The 17,544-nt window shown below is 36.6% G+C and overlaps 2 protein-coding genes across 2 annotated transcripts; one reads left to right on the plus strand and one right to left on the minus strand.

Annotated features, from left to right (window-relative positions):
- The first annotated feature begins 6,950 nt into the window (after positions 1–6,950).
- On the plus strand, positions 6,951–10,312 carry LOC136233848 (cysteine-rich receptor-like protein kinase 10). The gene is made up of 6 exons (XM_066023542.1): positions 6,951–7,911; positions 8,522–8,859; positions 8,960–9,170; positions 9,265–9,499; positions 9,597–9,747; positions 9,847–10,312. Exons 1-6 carry the CDS (start codon positions 6,951–6,953, stop codon positions 10,150–10,152), a joined length of 2,202 nt encoding a protein of 733 aa, XP_065879614.1. The 3' UTR covers positions 10,153–10,312.
- Positions 10,313–12,572: 2,260 nt separating this feature from the next.
- Positions 12,573–13,518, minus strand: LOC136233772 (uncharacterized). The gene is made up of 3 exons (XM_066023460.1): positions 13,052–13,518; positions 12,869–12,970; positions 12,573–12,788 (listed from the first exon to the last, which is right to left on the minus strand). The coding sequence occupies exons 1-3, from the start codon at positions 13,277–13,279 to the stop codon at positions 12,573–12,575; spliced, it is 546 nt and encodes a 181-aa protein (XP_065879532.1). The 5' UTR covers positions 13,280–13,518.
- Between the last annotated feature and the right edge of the window lie 4,026 nt (positions 13,519–17,544).

The raw sequence follows: 17,544 nt of genomic DNA on the forward strand, positions 1-17,544 counted from the left end.
CTACGTGGTTGCAAAAGAATGGACTTAGATCCGATGTTTCAGAATGGTTCAAAGGATAAAGATTTGACTACAGTTACTCCGCTGCGAATCTGGGGTTACGATAAATATATGGTTTCTATTTTAGTTGTACCTTTCATGGGTTTTTTTTTGCTTTTTCTAGTCTTTTTCTTGCCTTCGTGGATCATGTAATAGGCTTTGCCTATATGTATGTGAGGTTTCACTCCTTACTATGTTCCTTACTATTTTCATATTGTACTATCAATCTTATTACATAATGAAATTGTAACATTCTCATAAAAAAAAAGTATAACAATAAATAAGTTGCAAAAAGAAAAAGCAAACGAGAATTAAACCTCAAATTTGAAATTTCTAGTATAAGCGACTCTGAGACCTTTTTTAGGAAAAAGACTTGAGAACTGATATCATCGACATCTGATATCATACAAATACTTCAGGATATACATGCCCTCGTCTTAAACTCACAAGAACGTACGAAACAATGAGGACCTTCAGATCAGACTGTATTGGAATAAATAATCTTCAAGACACGTGAACCAATAAGATGCGTCTGAATCATCTTCGGATCAGAACCTATAATTCACACTTATTATTAAAAGAATCTCAATTCGAGTATGTTACTAACAACCTAAATAGCATTCACCATTCAGGAACCAACACTTGTCCTCCAAGGAAGTTAGGGCGAACATCATCACCGACTATCGAATTTTCTTCCAGCACGTTATAAATAAAATGTGACTTCATACTCAAGGTACATACACATATATTGCAATTGAAACTCAATTATTTACTGTTCTAATCCTAAGTTTGCTAATTTAGGCATCAGAGTGGAGTCGTCAGTCAATGGTACTGCCTTGATCTTTTTTCTGTCTTTCTTCAGACATAGATGGAGTTTGCATTGTCGTTGGAGTACTATATCAGGGATTCATTCGTATTAAAACTTTTAACCATTCAAACTCGCCTTAATTGATAATCTAAGCTAATTAAATAGTGTCTAATACATGCACTTTTTTAAAAACTAATATAGAATGTTTGCTTGATTAGGATTGTTATTAATTTTATAAGCATGAAATAACTCATTAAATTTTAAAATCAAAATTCCCTCAATCTTCATGTATGTATATTGAAAATACACATGTAAGTACAAAGGTTTAGTTAGCTTTTGTTAATGTTTGCTAGTGTTTTTTCTTCCTTATTCTCTGCATATTTGTTAAAAAAAGTGATGCAATACAAGATTTGGTCAAATAATTATAATAAAATATAGGATAAACTATTATGTTTAAGTGCATTTAATTATCATTAATTAATAAATTTCATCTTCTTAAATTATTATATAATATAGGTAGGCAATTTTCATGATTTTGTTATGTTGGATGTTTATGGAATTGGTGATGTTATATTTTCACCTAATCTTGTAAGTACTCAAATCACAATATTGAGAGAATATCAAATTTAGCCCTGACAACTATCGTGTTTGTGTCGTGTCATTTCGGATTCGTGTTAAAAAGAGTAAACTCAAACCCAACCTAAAAACTTTCGTGTCACAGTAGTGTTAACCTGTTCGGGTTATTGTCGATTTCGTGTCGTGTTTTCGAGTTACATATAATTTTATTATGTATATATATTAATAATAACTTTTAAAAATATAAGAGGACATGGTACTATTTTAAATACTTTATGTAATTTTTAAATTAATACGTTAACACTAACTATTTAAAAGTCTGATAATATCATGTTAGAGGGTCATGTAATGTGTTTGTAACAATTTAGGAAGTTCGAATCATATTTGCAAGTAATAATTATAGTTTTATTATCTTTATTAATAAATTGGCATATAAAAACACGAGAGAACAACAATAATTTTAAATATTCATGTCATTTCGTGTCATTTTCGGGTTAGCTTATCAACACTAACCCAACCCAAAAACTTGTGTGTCAGCTTCGTGTCAATCTAAAAATGACACATTACCTATTAAGCTAAACCCAAACACTAAATTGAGTGTCGATTTCGTGTCTTGTGTACTTTTGACATCTCTAATCAAATTGATAATTTTCAATTCAAGAATCTGATTTTAGTTTTCTACTTCATATTTAGGGATATTTCTTCCGCTCTTTGGAGCTGATTCTTTTTTATTTCGAACAACAACAGAAAATATAATATTTGGTTAGATTTATAAAAATACATAGGTTAAACTTTTTTTTTTTATGAAAACAATATCCCTTTAGAAAAAATTTGTTTTCATAAACACATTTTTTTTTTTTTACATTTATTCTGAAAAAAATTCAAACGAATGCAATTGAGAAATCAAATTTCGTCAAGTGCTAAAAATAATTTTTGAAATAATTTTTTTAAGCTTTGAAGAATATTTGATCAGTTAAAATTGATGTATGTTTTAACTGCAATTATTTAGCATCAAATTAGGATGATGTATTGAGTAGAAAATGGACCGTGAAGCCCAATCCGACCCGTATATAATACCCATAACCACAACTGATAAATGGATCAAACCCATGCACAAATGGGTTTTGAGAGCCTTTTGTTATGGATCTTGGTCCATTAAGGAACTTATCATTTTTGGAGAATGGTGAATATAGATGGATAAATTGTACGGTGAAAACTCACCTTCTCATCTTCTTTAAATCTATCTCTCCCTCTCCTGTTTCTTTCTCTCTCTTTCTTTTTGTCTCTCTTCTCAAATCCGTTTCTCTCTATATGTTTCTCGTTTTTTTACTCCTCAAATCTGTCTATCCTCAAATCTGTAATTCTAGCAAGATGATGTTTTATCTGTAATTCTAGCAAAACCCAATCTTAATGATATAATTTTGTGTTCTTCGAACTCGTGTACGGGATATATATCAAACATAAAAAAAAAAACATATTCAGAAGTTAGCAAATGACACGATCATGCAAAAGAAGGGGAGAGAATTTAGCTCGGTTTGCTATGTCGGTCTGATCGCAGCTCGTAATATGCGGCGGTTCTTCCACTCTCTACCGGTGGTCCTAAGGTCACTTTTAATGTAAACGAGAATCTTCAGTTTCAACAGGGAAGCAATTTTAAAGATGAAAGCTAAAGCTAATAACAAAAATGGATTGAAAATTCCGGCATTGATTTTGCTGTGACGAAGAACGCCGAGAGGCTCAGATTTGACAATTACAAATTTACAGTCGGACCTAGTTTTGTCCCCGTCCGTCAATAGCTCCATTCAGGTAAAAGAGGAAGGCGCAACAACCCCAACTTGTTTACTTTGGATTTAGGCTTCCCATTGTGAAGCCTGGTCATGATCGAACCCAGCCCAATTATGGAATATGAACCCTTTTTTTTTTCTAAATACCAAATTGTGTTGTGAATGTTAAAGTTTTGGAGAGAGAAAGGAAATAGGAGAGAGAAAGAAAGGAAAAAAAAAAAAGAAAAAGGAAGAAGAAGAATGGTGTTCCTGTTCCTTTAATGGAAATGAGCATAGAAAGAGAGAGTGAGGATGGAAGAGAAAGAGAGAAAATTAAAGATAAAATTTAATTAAAAATGGTCAAACTCACGTTGACCAGTGAGTGACTGGCTAAACGCACTAAATTGTCCGGTCATTATTACTTGAGGTATATTTTTGAGACAAAATGTAATTTAAATACCAAAGTGTGAACTGATGTATAATTCAGGTATCATTGGTGTAATTTACTCCAAAACTGAGTTCCATTAAGTTAATGAAATATTTTGCCAATATCAAAATATGGGAGTTTGTTGAAACACTTTTCCACGTGATTTTGATTATGACAAAATTATTTAAGTTAATCCATGATTAAGAGATAATTAAATTTAAGTGCTTTGATTTAATTGTACTAATGAGTTTGTTCAATGTTGAGTAAAAATATCAATGTAAAAAGTAAGACATGACACAGTCAGCGTAACAACACAGCATAAGCTGAGTAAGAGTAACTCAGCATGGTAAAAGGCAGAGTTATCTTTAGAACAGAAGACTGAAGATAAAGAGAAACTGAGTGCAACACAACTCAGCATTAAAGGAGCAAAGTCTTCTACACCAACAAAACCCTGCAGAAGAAGCTGACCATGGAAGCTGAGTAAACGCAACTCAAGAAGAAAGAACAAGAAGCTACGACAGAGTCAAGCTGAGTGTTCTCCTGGACAGCATGATTTGTCCATTCACTAAAAGACAAAGTCTGACATCTGTCTGCACCCATAATAGAAACCTCAGAATTATGCAAGGATCAATTTCGAGAGACATGGGTTGACTGGCAGGTTCCTAAAAGACAAACTGTAGCTACAAGACAAATCAGCAGAAGAAGACAAGCCTGACATCTGCCTAAATCAGACGACAAGATTGACCTGGTCTTCTGAAGCTGACCAGAACGTTGTCTAGAGATAGAGCCGTTTGGATTCAACGGGAAAATCCAAATTCAAATCATTTGGACATCAAATCTCATCTATAAAAGGACACAACCATTCTTGGCTCAATCGCACGAGTACAAGATATCCATCTAATAAAAAAAAGCCAAAAGAGCCAAAGCCAAAGCACATAAAACAAAAGAGAGATCTTACACCCACTTCCATACTCTGTGTAAAAGTTAGATCGAATTTGTATTCATCTAAAGTGTTCTCTGCCTATGAAGAACAGTTTTCTATCAATTGTAAAGATTGAGAGTGTCAAGTTGAGTACTCGTTTTTAGTACTCAGCGGTAGAGAAAAATCTGAGTGTTCGGTTATAGCATTCAGTAGGATTGAGTAGACGAATAAAGGACGGTACTCTTGCATACTCAATTGCTTTGTAAACGGTTTGTGCTCTACCTTTAAAGAGTTCAGTAGTGGATTGAAAAAGCCCGGAGGAACTCTGGGGACTGTACGTAGGCAGAGAGGCCGAACCAGGATAAGTCACGCTGAGTAAACTTCAAACTCTCTCTCTATAAATATAATTGTGTTGCTTGATTAAATTACTCAGTATATATACATTGTATACGCTGACGCTGAGTAATACTTGTGCTGAGTTAGAAACTGACCCAAGTGTAAATTTCTAACTCATACGTAAAACAGTTCCAGTCAGCATTTGACTGAAGCTATCTTACGGTTCTTAGCCAAGCTGACCTGAGTAAAGTTAAACTACTCAAAGAATTAACAAGTCAGCTTAATAAATTAACGAAAAAATTACATTAGTTCCTAACCCCCCTGGAACTAATTACAATGGACCAACACATTGGTCATAAATTGTCTTGAAAATTGTTACATTCAAAATCATTTTTATATTTACTTTTCAATCACAACCTCTCATATATATATATATATATTAGAAGTAATAGATCGTAATATATCTATAAAATCATTTTCATTGCATAAAAGTCAAATCATTTTTTTCGAGAAGTTGTTTCGCCCATTTGGTCCGAAGACGAGATTATATAGCGAGCGCCAATCCTATTATTAATGAAGTTGCTAAGACTTGAACATCCGACCGTTTGGTCTTAGAGATTAGGATACCATATCATGGAATCAATTAAACTAAAAGCGCAAATTGATAGTTAAGATTCAATCATAGTATCTTATATTATAAAAATTATTCAAACTTTAGTAATTACACGGTGCTCTTATATATTGCACTAAATCTTTTAGGTACATGAATTGAGATTGAGGTTGTTATTTCCTGCAACAGATCAATTTCTCTGCACATAGTAGTTTCTCGCTCATAAATGTATTAACACAAATCTTACTTCTCCAACAATTTCACTGTATGATATCTGTGTATGTGAACTTGTAACAGAGAGCTTGAATGTCTTGCAAAGTCATAACCAAATGTCAGAAAGGGGTTGGAATCCAGCAAACCCGTTTCGATATCTAAGTCAGTAGGTGTTTAGGAAGGGTTGAAGCGTAATGACTGGTTGTGAATTGTAGTATTAACGTACCGTAGGATGTTGATATACATGTCTATTTATAAGGTCAGACTGGACCCTTTGTCTCCAAGGAATCCTTTTAGTATTATTAGGACTCCTACTCCTATTAGAAGTTGGGCTTTAGGAGAAGTCCTCTATGATGTGGAGTCTTCGACCTAGCCGCATGGGGTTTCCTTAGACGAGAAACGTTCCACGGAAGCTTCTAAACTGATCCGAATATTAAAATTGGGACACATGGTGGTTGATCCGAAGGTTCTTAAAATGTCACGTATCTGATTCGTTTTATACGGTATCAGTGTATATCTGTGTGTCCAGATACAAAACTTATTCTCAATTTCACAACCAATTTCTATTGTAATTTCCTAAAGAGTAATTAGTGAAATGACACATGATCCTACGACTATAAATATTGACGCTAATTCCTGGTAAAAAATAGAAGGATTGGAAAACATTAAAGACTCACGATTCAGAACACGCAAAATAATTTTATCACTATAAAAAAATTCCCAAACATCCGAAAGGCGTGTTACTCAGACCATCGTCAAGATGGTTACATGGAATAATTTTGTATCCAAATGACGGTATATGAATCAATTTTAGATCTAGGTAACTGAAACCATAAAATGAAATCCAATAATTTTGAAATAATCTTTCGCTATCTAACTACAATTACCTTATTCAATTTGGCCAGCTTCCAAGCTAAGGACTCAACTAGTTGCAGATTCATTGACTTGAAGGATGCCTGAAATCCATACGACAAGTGAGTAATTATGTAGGGATAAATTTGTCCTAATATTTTTAGGAGATATACCCTTGCATAACCTAAAAGTTTCTAAAATGGGATACTTTTGGACTCAAATAAAATAACTGTACATGAAACAATTTTGATTCTAGGTAACGGAAACCATAAAATGGAATCCAATGTGATAAGACTTTCGCTATAATTACCTTATGCAATTTGGCCATCTGCCAAGATAAGGACTCAAGTAGAGTTGTGTCCAGCTACTGTATGTAATACTTTTCAATCAAACAAGGAAATGTTCTTATGCTCAAGCTCAACTCAACTGTCTATCTTCTTCACATTGTAGAAGTACAAAAGTTCCTTCTGAAGCAGAAGTTTTCAATCCGCCCGATGAACCCTTTCGATCTTTCTGCTAAACTGTCACTCTTCTTTAGCCTCGGCGTTTTCACAGCAGCCATGTCTCCTCTCTATTATAGTTGCCCCAACACAACTACTTTCCCTATAAATAGCACCTACCGAAACAATATTGACTCAGTTCTAACTACCCTTTCCAAGAATACATACCTTCAGGACGGGTTCTCTAGTGACTCTGCCGGGAATCCCCCGGATGAAGTCTACGGTCACTCTCTGTGTACTGCTGGACTTAGTTCCGACATCTGCAAAAATTGTGTCAGCGAGGCGACCAAAAATATTGCTCGAAATTGCTCCATCCAAAAAACTGCAGTAATGTGGTATGACGAGTGCTTACTGCAATATTCCAGCGAAAATATCTTTTCCAGAATGATGGATTCTCCTGCTGTATTTATGGCAAATAGACAGACTATCACAGACCAAGAACGTTTTGACGAGCTAGTGGAGAAAACATTGAATGAAACGAGAACTGCGGCCTCAACTAATCAAAAAGGAGCTCAAAAGTTTGCAGTAAAGGAAGTAAATTTTACTGCACTTCAAACCATATACACCTTTGCCCAATGTACGCCGGACTTATCTGCGTTTGATTGTAATCGGTGTCTTCAGTCGGCTATCTCACAATTACCGACATGGTGTAGTGGAAAACAAGGAGGAAGGGCTTCGCTGCCAAGCTGTAGTGTTCGTTACGAAATTTATCCTTTTTACAATGTAACAACGTATCAGCGTGAGGTCTATCCTTATTATAATAAAACTGTGATTGGGGAAGTCCCAACTTCCGCTCCTCTGCCTCCTCCTTCCACTACTCCGCCTCCGCCTCTGCCTCCACCTCCACCTTCAACAACAATACCAGAAGGTGAAATTCAAAACCAATGAAGCATAATTAGCACTATATATCATCTTCATTTTCATTTAGGTGTTCTTTTCAATAAATAGTACTATAATTGCCAATAAGAGAACATAACGATCAAAACCAAGCACAAAAGCGGGTCCTCCACTTAGGAGTTAGGACTACACACTAGAAGAAAATACAGATTAGTAACTGAATTTAGCGACCAATTTCCGTTGCTAGCTCTTAAATTTCGGTTATTATATACAGATTATCGACCAAAATTCGTAAATTCTTGTAGTGGTACATAAACAGTTACTCCTATCTTCAGCCCTTCCCTGTTCAGACTTGTACAACTTGAACCATATGCTAGCAGCTATTTTTACCTAATATTCTGCATATCGTTTCTTTCCACTTTACTTTTGACACTGCACATTCAAAGAACAAATTTTGAATATTTTCAATTCAAAAATTACAGAGCATAGCCTCATTAATGCAAAGCAAGCCAAGCTACAAAAGTTTCCCTTTGAAATGATTAAATCCACTTCCATAGACAGATTGTCGTCTTAATTGTGGTTTTCTACATATAAAATAATGATTTTAATGGGCTAATCAAATAAACCCTCATTTTTTTCAGAAGGGAAAGGGAACAAAACTACTCGGATTAAAGTCATTGCAAGCGTTTCTGCATCAATCATAGGGGTATTGTTGCTCACTTTCACCATTTATACCTTGTGGGAAAGGAAATTCAGGAGCAATGGTATGGAACAAGTTCTTAACACTAGTCAAGAGGTTCGATTACTCAACTTGAGAAGACAACTTGGAGATAACCATTCAGGTCAAGATATTCACGTTGAGATGGCATTGAACTCCAAGGATTGTCCTGCATTCTCATTTGTTACTATATATGAAGCCACAGAGCATTTTTCTGATGATTCTAAACTTGGAGAAGGCGGGTTTGGCTCTGTATACAAGGTAATAATGATTATCGTTCCATCATTAAACTATCTAGCTAATTGTCATGCTTCATATCACTAGCCATCATAACAATAATGAACTATCCTACTTTCTACAGGGTACACTGAAAGATGGCAAAGAAATTGCAGTTAAAAGGCTCTCAAGAACTTCTGGTCAAGGCTTAGAAGAATTTATGACTGAAGTAACTTTAATAGCCAGACTACAACATAAGAATCTTGTGAGGCTCCTGGGCTGTTGCCTAGAAAAAGTTGAAAAGTTGCTTATATATGAGTACATGCCTAACAAAAGCCTCGATGTCTTTCTTTTCGGTTTGATTCTTTGCCTCTAGAATACTCCAATATAGTTCAAAACAAAGTGCGTAGCAATAACATATTTGATTTTGTGTCTACTATTGATTCGTAGATTCAAACATGGGTATTCTTCTTGATTGGCAAAAACGCTTCAACATCATCAATGGGGTTGCTAGGGGTCTCCTATATCTACATGAAGATTCTCGACTTAGAGTTATCCATCGTGATCTAAAAGCCAGTAATGTTTTGCTTGATTATGAGATGAACCCCAAGATATCAGATTTTGGAATGGCAAGGATTTTTGGAGGTAATGACAGCAACAACACAAATAGAGTAGTTGGAACATAGTAAGTATAAAATTCAACTCTTACCACCCTTTCCCAACCTCAGATCTCTAATCACAAAAGTTGCTGATCTTATTTATTTTCACATGAATTCGATTAGTGGTTACATGTCTCCAGAGTATGCTATGGAAGGAATGTTTTCTGTGAAATCAGATGTTTTCAGTTTTGGAGTTCTCGTCCTAGAAATAATTAGGGGGAAACGAAACAACCGGTTTCATGTCTCAAAAAAGGGTGGAAGTCTCCTCACCTTCGTATGCTCCTAACCCTACATTTATCTTTGTCAAGAAAAAAAAATGTATTAGCTTATTAGCTACTATTGTGCTAATTTTGGGTACCTAGTAATATTTCAGGCATGGAAGCTATGGTCTGAAGGTCAAGGACTGGAATTAGTGGAGACATCACTTGTGCAGTCGAGCGTCGCAACAGAGGTGCTGAAGTGCATTCATATTGGACTGCTGTGCGTGCAAGATGACCCAATAGAGAGACCTACTATGTCATCTGTTGTTATCATGTTGGGAAGTGATACAATTCCACTTCCTGTGCCCAAACCTTGTTCTTTTTCTGTTGGACAATTTGCCGCAAAATCAGCTACATCAGTAGTTGTTAAAGATTGTTCTGTTAATGAAGTAAGTCTTTCAAATGTATCACCACGCTAATCCAGCCGAATTCAAACAATATATATGTATTGAGTTGTAATTTTTGGGAGGACAGTATGAGATATTAACATTGTAATAAGATGTTTTAGCATTGAAGCCGCATATATAGCAGTAGTTGCAGTATGTATATCAGTCCAATGGCATCTGGACAGGTAAATCACATCCATGGCCCCTATATCATACCACTACTAAAATTATGACCTCTAAACTTCATGTCGTGATATAGAAGTCCTTGAACTTTACATTGTACTGGCATTAAAGTCCAACCAAAGAAAATCCGTTAAAAAATTTAACCAAATAATGCCATGGAATTAGGTATTTGATCATAATCTATAGTGAAATAAATAAGGAAAGAGTCACTGAAATAAATAAGGAATTTTGTTAGCTTCTTAAACGAATTTTCTTTCATTTGTACTTTAATGTTAGTATAATGTAAAGTTCAACGACTTCTATGTCACGAAATGAAGTTACCAGTCATAATGTAAGTAGCAATATAATTTAGAGACTACATATACATTTTACCCCATCCTGGACTCTTGCTGAACATTTCCTTTTACAAATAGCTTAACAACTAACTTCATTGAAAAAGATTTTGTAAATCGATCTTTATCAAGGAATGAAATGTATTAGTGCAAAGTCCAATGAATCTATAGATAACTTTAACTTCTGGCTAACAATTTCTTTTCCACAATCCAATTTTTTTCAAATTGGAAGAGGATTTCTAGAAACAATTAATCAATGGAAAAAATAAAAATGACTTTACGTTCTTTGAAATTAGATGTGTCCGCATATTTCCTGGCTTCAAAATTGAAATTATACCAAAGAATAGTCAAAGTCCAGCAAAGGTTATTTCACAGGATATTTTAGAATGGACAAGTATTTGAGTAGATTGGCGGGTAAATTACACCAATCGTACCTGAAATATACCCCAACTCACACTTTGGTACCTGGATTACATTTTGTCACAAAAAAATACCCCAAGTACGGGTGACTGGACAATTATGTGCGTGTGACCGGGAAGTGACCGGTCAACGCGTATTTGACCCATGTGACAAATATTAATGGGACCCAAACCACACGAAAAGACGAAAATACCCTCAAAACAATCCATCCAAAAAAAAGCTTATAAATATACCTAATTTCTCTCTCTCTCTCTCTCTGTAAACTTAAAACGATGGCCTTCTCTCTCTAAGTATACGTTTCTCTCTCTCTCTCTCTCTATCTCGATCGCCATTTCTGCCCCATAACGAAAAAACCAGGAACCCTAATTTTTCTCAGAACAGTGAAGATGGCGGCCTCATATAGCGCTGGAAGTTTGATATGCCACTGTGGACTGCAATCCCCTTGTACAACTTCATGGAGTAATGCGAATCCGGGTAGGAGGTATTACAATTGTAGAAATTTCGGGGTAAGTGTATAGCTATATATCTCTCCATCTCTCTTTCTATCTGTTTACGTAACTCTGATTTTGATTTTGAACTATTTTGAAGAAACCGAACGCGTGTAACTTCTTTGAGTGGCGTGACCCGCCAATGAACGAAAGAGAAAAATCAATTATCCTTGGGCTTCTGAGAAAGCTGAATCGAATTGAGAGAGAATGTGAGACATTGAAAGCTCATTTGGTGCGTTATAGCGAAATGGAAAGAGAAAAAGAAGGTGAATTGCAGAATTTGCTGGGGAATGAAAGAACAAGGGTTAATGAAGGAAGATGCAACTGTGTATTCAAGTTTATTGTTTGCTTTGGGTTTGTTTTATGGGTTGTGTATCAGTTGGCTTAAATTTCATGTATTTGGTATTGAAAAAGGACAGATTATATATTTGGTTATGTATTTGGTAGTGAAAATTGGTAGTTAGTTTTAATGGTATAAAGTTATGTATTTGGTTAATTGAAAGAAATGAAGTAGTGTTTTATGCAAATTGTTATAATTGTGTTGCTGGATACTTGGATTTGGTTAATTGAAACATATGTACACCACAAAACAGGGCACATAATTGGGAAACAATGCCCTTCAATATAAGAGCCTATAATCTGGTTGAACAATGACCAAAAAAGAGCCTATAATCTGCATATAACCTGGTTGAACAATGATGCAAAATTATGCCATAAAAACTGGTTGAACAATGACAAAAAAAAGAGCCTATAATCTGCACATAACCTGGTTGCAATTTACAGATGAACAGAGTTGAAAGAAAATGAACCAAAATAGACCCCAACTGTGAATGGCCTATAATCTGCATATATCAAGTGCAATTTACAGATGAACAAAGTATCCAAAATAGGAACCAAAATATACCCCAACTGTGCAATTTTCAAATCCAGAAAACATGGCACAGATTCACAGAATATCCAAAAAAAAAGGCCACAAACGACACTATTCACATTCATTCTCCAAAAAAACACAAAACCACACATGTTCAATTCATCTCCATGGTTGGCTCCGGCTTGTGGATGCAACACTCCTAGTTTGAGGTCGTCTAGTTACATTTGCTGCAGCACTCCTAGTCTGAGGTCTGCTGGGTGCATTCTGTCTTGGTGCAACAAAAGGTGTAGAACTGCTGGCTTGACTAGGATGGTCTGATCTTGCATCAACGTTCATGGTTGCATTCTGGGTTGGTGCACCAGATTGGCTTGAACCCTGTATGCATACAATATGTTACCTTTTGGTACATGTAATGAAAGTGCAATTATCAGATTTACAGTGTAAGTATAACTTACATCCATCATCCAACGCACGGTTTGGGGCGGAGCCCGTGGTATAGATACATTTGTGGTTGTAGATTGAGTAGTGTCTGTTTGTGCATTTCTTGGCCTCTTGGACTACACGAATAATGAAATGTCATAAGCAACATTTAAGACACAAAAACAAAAATAACTGAAGTAATACAATTGAAATCACACCTGTGGAGCAGATGTAGCTATGCACCTCCTCCTATTGTGAGAAGTACTCCCACATTTGCTGCAACTCATTGTAATCAGACCCCTTCTACTTAACTTTCCCCTGGCTTTTGCAACTTCCAATTCTTCAGGGTCCTTTCTTCTTGCCTTCTTTCTTCTCCCTCTTTTCGTTTTAACTGGGGATGGAGGCACAATAGGGACAGGTGACTCAACTTCAGGCCATTGATCCATCCCATTTGTAGGCTCAATGAAGTGACTATACACTTTGAGATATGTAGCCACAGAATAGCATTCAGCAAGATAATCTTCTGCACTCTGATTTTGCCCTATAATGGCTGAAATGGCATGACAGCATGGGATACCAGTCAATTGTCACCTTCTACATGTACATTCATGTGCTTCCAAGTTGACAACATATTGATCTCCTAAACCTTTAACTTGTACCCTTGGTCCCCCAGAAAAAACAGCATCAAAATGTTTGGCAAATTCTTTGTTTACCTCAAGCTTCTTTAGTATTTTAGGGCACCATTTCTTCTTATACAGCTTCATTTTATCTGACTTTGCCTTCATTCTTCTCATCAGCCTTAACTTGATCATTTCATACATTGTAATGATCCATTTGTCCCTTGCATCCAATATGTACTTATTAAAACACTCACATAGATTGTTCAACAACATGTCATATTGACTCCTCTCAGTGAAACAAGCCCTTGCCCAATGCTCACTGGGTCTTTGTCTCAACCACTCTCTAGCTTCAGGGGACCTTTCTTCAATTCTATTCAGCCATTCCTGCAATCTTGCCATGTAAGGAGCTCTTGCTGCATTCCACAACAGGTCCTTCAATTCTTTTCCTTTAAATTTAGTTCTGAAGTTGGTGTACATGTGCCTTACACATAGTCGATGTTCAGCATCAGGGAAGAGTAGTTCGACAGCTCCAATTAACCCCTGTAACAGTAGAACAGGTTAAATCCTTGATTACAAAGAGTTGAACTACATGTAACAATTTGTTAAATTACAAACCTTTTGTCTATCTGACATAAAGGTCCATTCCTGGCTATGTTCAATTCCTAAATCATCTGCTAGGAGCTCTAAAAACCATGTCCACGTCTCTTTACTTTCAGTTTCCACCATTGCGAATGCAATTGGGAATATGCAATCATTGGGGTCTATACCAACTGCAGACAACAGTTGACCACCAAATAAGCCCTTCAGCCAGCACCCATCAAGAGATATGAACTTCCTACATCCAGCTTTGAATGCGTCCTTCAGTGCATTTAGACAGATATAAATACCCCTGAATGTTTCATCCTTCCATCTACCTTTCACTGTACTGCCAGGATTAGAGCGGAGGATCTCAGCCATGTACCTATACAGTGTGATAAAGTTACACAATGACAAACTTACACTATCAAATAAATTGAGTCAAGCACATAAACTGATTCAAACATGATAAACTGACACTATGAAATAAATTGAGTCTAACCTGTAAGCCTTGTCATATTGGCTTCGTTCATCCCCGTTAATCATTTCAAGAGCATAACATTTTGCTCTGTATCCCTTCATTCTCCCAACTGTCAACTGCATACTTCTTTGAACATGATCAATCAGTGCCTAAACTTTCCAGTCCTGGTCACTCCTAAAATCTTCCAAATATCTTTTGGCTAGCCACTTGGATGTTAGGTGGAAGTTAGAATACACTTTGCAACATTCATGCACGAAATGGCCACTTTTAAGTAACATGGTTGGGTTATTTGGATCCTTGAAATCAACTTTCGATGCATATGCACGCCAAGGACAGCTTGCATCTGGACCAACTACACCCTTGCATACAGCTTCAACCTTCTCACGCGTGTTCTTCTTAAAAATCAACTGAAACCTGTTTCTAATTCCATGATTCCTGCAAGCATCCTTGAACTGCTTATGATCATCGAATAACATCCCAATCTGAAATTGTGGATCATTCATATCCCTTTCAGCATTAAATTCGGGATATCGCGGCCTACCTCCTAAATCTGTCTCTGAATCACTGTCTGTATGCAATTCATCTGAATTTTCATATTCTGAATCATTATCCTCAATTTCGAAATCCATGGTGTGATCAACTCCACTACTACCCACATAAACCCCAGTACCATATGGTCTACCTCTAGTCCTAGGCCTCCCAATCCTTGCGTTATTAACCCCTTCAATTAAGTCCTCATCATCATCCTCCATCACGTAATCTGGGTCTACAAAGTCATCATCGTTATCCTGATTCACAGATGATGCATTAACATTCCTTGCCCCACCATTAACATCATCTTCATTACCATTCCCTGCCCCACCATTAACATCATCTTCGTTACCATTCCCTGCCCCAACATTAGCATCCTCTTCATACTCACGTCCTTCATAGGGGTTATCATTGAATTGAACATGAGTGGTTTCGTTTGCAGTTTCACAAAACGCGTGAAACCTATGCACACCCTCACCTCCAGCCCCAACATTAGCCTCACCTCCAGCCCCAACATTAGCCTCACCTCCAGCCCCAACACTACAATCAACTCCAGCCCCAACACTTGCCTCACCTCCAGCCCCAACATTTGTCTCACCTCTAGCCCCAACATTAGCCTCACCTCTAGCCCCAACATTTGACTTACCTTTTGCCTTGGACTTCTTGAAATTTACAATTTCATTCCCTTCCCCAATCTCTTCTATCACTACACCACTTCCTCCAATATCCAATACATCTTCAATGTTTTCCATTGTCAGTGTCTTAACATATATGTTAATTTCTCCGCACTCAACACCAGCCAATGCCATATGATAGACATCCACGTCACTACCAAGGGGCTTCAGATAATCATCAGTAAATGGATCCTCATAACACTTCCAGAAATACTGGAGAGTTCCTTCACATTCCAAGCTTAGCAATTTTGCATCTATTGCCACCAATGACAGCCTATCCCAATGGCAATCTGGCCATATAAACACGTCCTCATCCACGTACTCATACCCCTTCAACCTTCCGTTGTAATGGAGAATTATATCAAAATACCCATTTTCCGGGTCTACAATTAAAAAAAACAAATCTTCAATAAAACAGAGAATTTCACCAACAAAGTCGGAAACCCAATCATCAAACAACTTTCAAACAATAGAACATGTACCCAAGACACCCAAAATACCCTAAAAAACATAGACTTTCACCATAAATCATAGACTTTCCCCAAAAATCAAGCTTCCATTCATAAAGTAATAGAAACAGAGCATCAATATCAAAATCCACAAAACACATACAGTACGATAACGAAATATGAACTTACAGGGGAACTCCATGTTTTTTAGCAGAGATGTTAGGTGCTGTAGGATTCTGCATTTAAAATCGCGATACGAATGAGAATCGCAAATAAAGAGAACAAACAGAAGAATCAAACAGAAGAAGCAAATAAAGAACAAATATCGCATACATCGCAACTTGATATCGCAAAAGCAGGTTAGGGCAGAAAATGAAAACGATCGCTCAACCTTTCATACCTGTTGCAATACAACCATCCAGGAGTGGTTTCATTCCTCGTGCGCTTCAGACAGCCTCTTCAATGGTAAATTTGTGCTTTTCAGTACAACTTTAAACTAGGATCCATGGTGTTTGTATGCGCAGAAATGTCGAATGGTTTGAATGGTTTTTGAGTTCTCTCAAATGGAACTGAGTGAAGCAGTAAGAGAGATGGAAAAGACTGTTGGAATGGACATGAGAGAGAAGGTACTCGAAAGATGTGACTAATTATGGAGGGAAATTAATAGGGGTATTTTAGTCTTTGTGCATTCACCATATTATGTGGGTCCCACTCTTTCTAGGTTATTAATTGTCAAACTGAAGTTGACCAGGCAGAAACCGGCTAAACGCACATAATTGTCCAGTCACCCGTACTTGGGGTATTTTTTTGTGACAAAATGTAATCCAGGTACCAAAGTGTGAGTTGGGGTATATTTCAGGTACGATTGGTGTAATTTACCCGTAGATTGGCCTACCTGCTGAGGCAGACGAGTCTAGTCAGGCGGCTGAAGTGCTGAGTGAGTAGATTGGCCTTTACGTTCATTACAGACGACAATTCCATTCCTCTGCATTTTCTTAAGGCCAAATTACGGCAAACATTAATTCCCTTCTTCAAATAAAAAAATTTGTTAGATTAATGAAAGATAAGAATACCTCATTTTCTCTTGGACATTTTCACGAACAGTTGGGTCTCATCTATAAACGAGCCATTTTAACCTTCAACTGGGGCTTCTGACATGTTCATGACCGATTCTTTCACTGGGTTTGATTCATCCCGAACCTTTTACCGACACCTGAAGAGCAGCAGAACCAGTAAAAAGGGGACAGACTTTTGCGCCATAGCAGATTTTAATCGAAGCACGGAGATCTAATTTCTACATGATTTCAAACTATTTAAACTTAGCACATTGTAGTTGATTCATTTTAAAATTGGGTTGATTTCAAATTGAATCCCGTGATT

The sequence above is a fragment of the Euphorbia lathyris genome, chromosome 6, assembly GCF_963576675.1.
Source record: "Euphorbia lathyris chromosome 6, ddEupLath1.1, whole genome shotgun sequence".
NCBI classification, from domain to species: Eukaryota; Viridiplantae; Streptophyta; class Magnoliopsida; order Malpighiales; family Euphorbiaceae; genus Euphorbia; species Euphorbia lathyris.

Excerpts from the sequence above, each read along its gene's own strand:
- LOC136233772 (XM_066023460.1), bottom strand. The coding sequence starts at position 13,279 with ATGGATCAATGGCCTGAAGTTGAGTCACCTGTCCCTATTGTGCCTCCA. Across the intron at positions 12,971-13,051 it reads TAGCTACATCTGCTCCACAG|TCCAAGAGGCCAAGAAATGC; the intron begins GTGTGATTTCAA and ends TTATTCGTGTAG. Across the intron at positions 12,789-12,868 it reads CCGTGCGTTGGATGATGGAT|GGTTCAAGCCAATCTGGTGC; the intron begins GTAAGTTATACT and ends GTATGCATACAG.
- LOC136233848 (XM_066023542.1), top strand. The coding sequence starts at position 6,951 with ATGCTCAAGCTCAACTCAACTGTCTATCTTCTTCACATTGTAGAAGTA. Across the intron at positions 7,912-8,521 it reads TTCAACAACAATACCAGAAG|AAGGGAAAGGGAACAAAACT; the intron begins GTGAAATTCAAA and ends CATTTTTTTCAG. Across the intron at positions 9,748-9,846 it reads GTGGAAGTCTCCTCACCTTC|GCATGGAAGCTATGGTCTGA; the intron begins GTATGCTCCTAA and ends GTAATATTTCAG.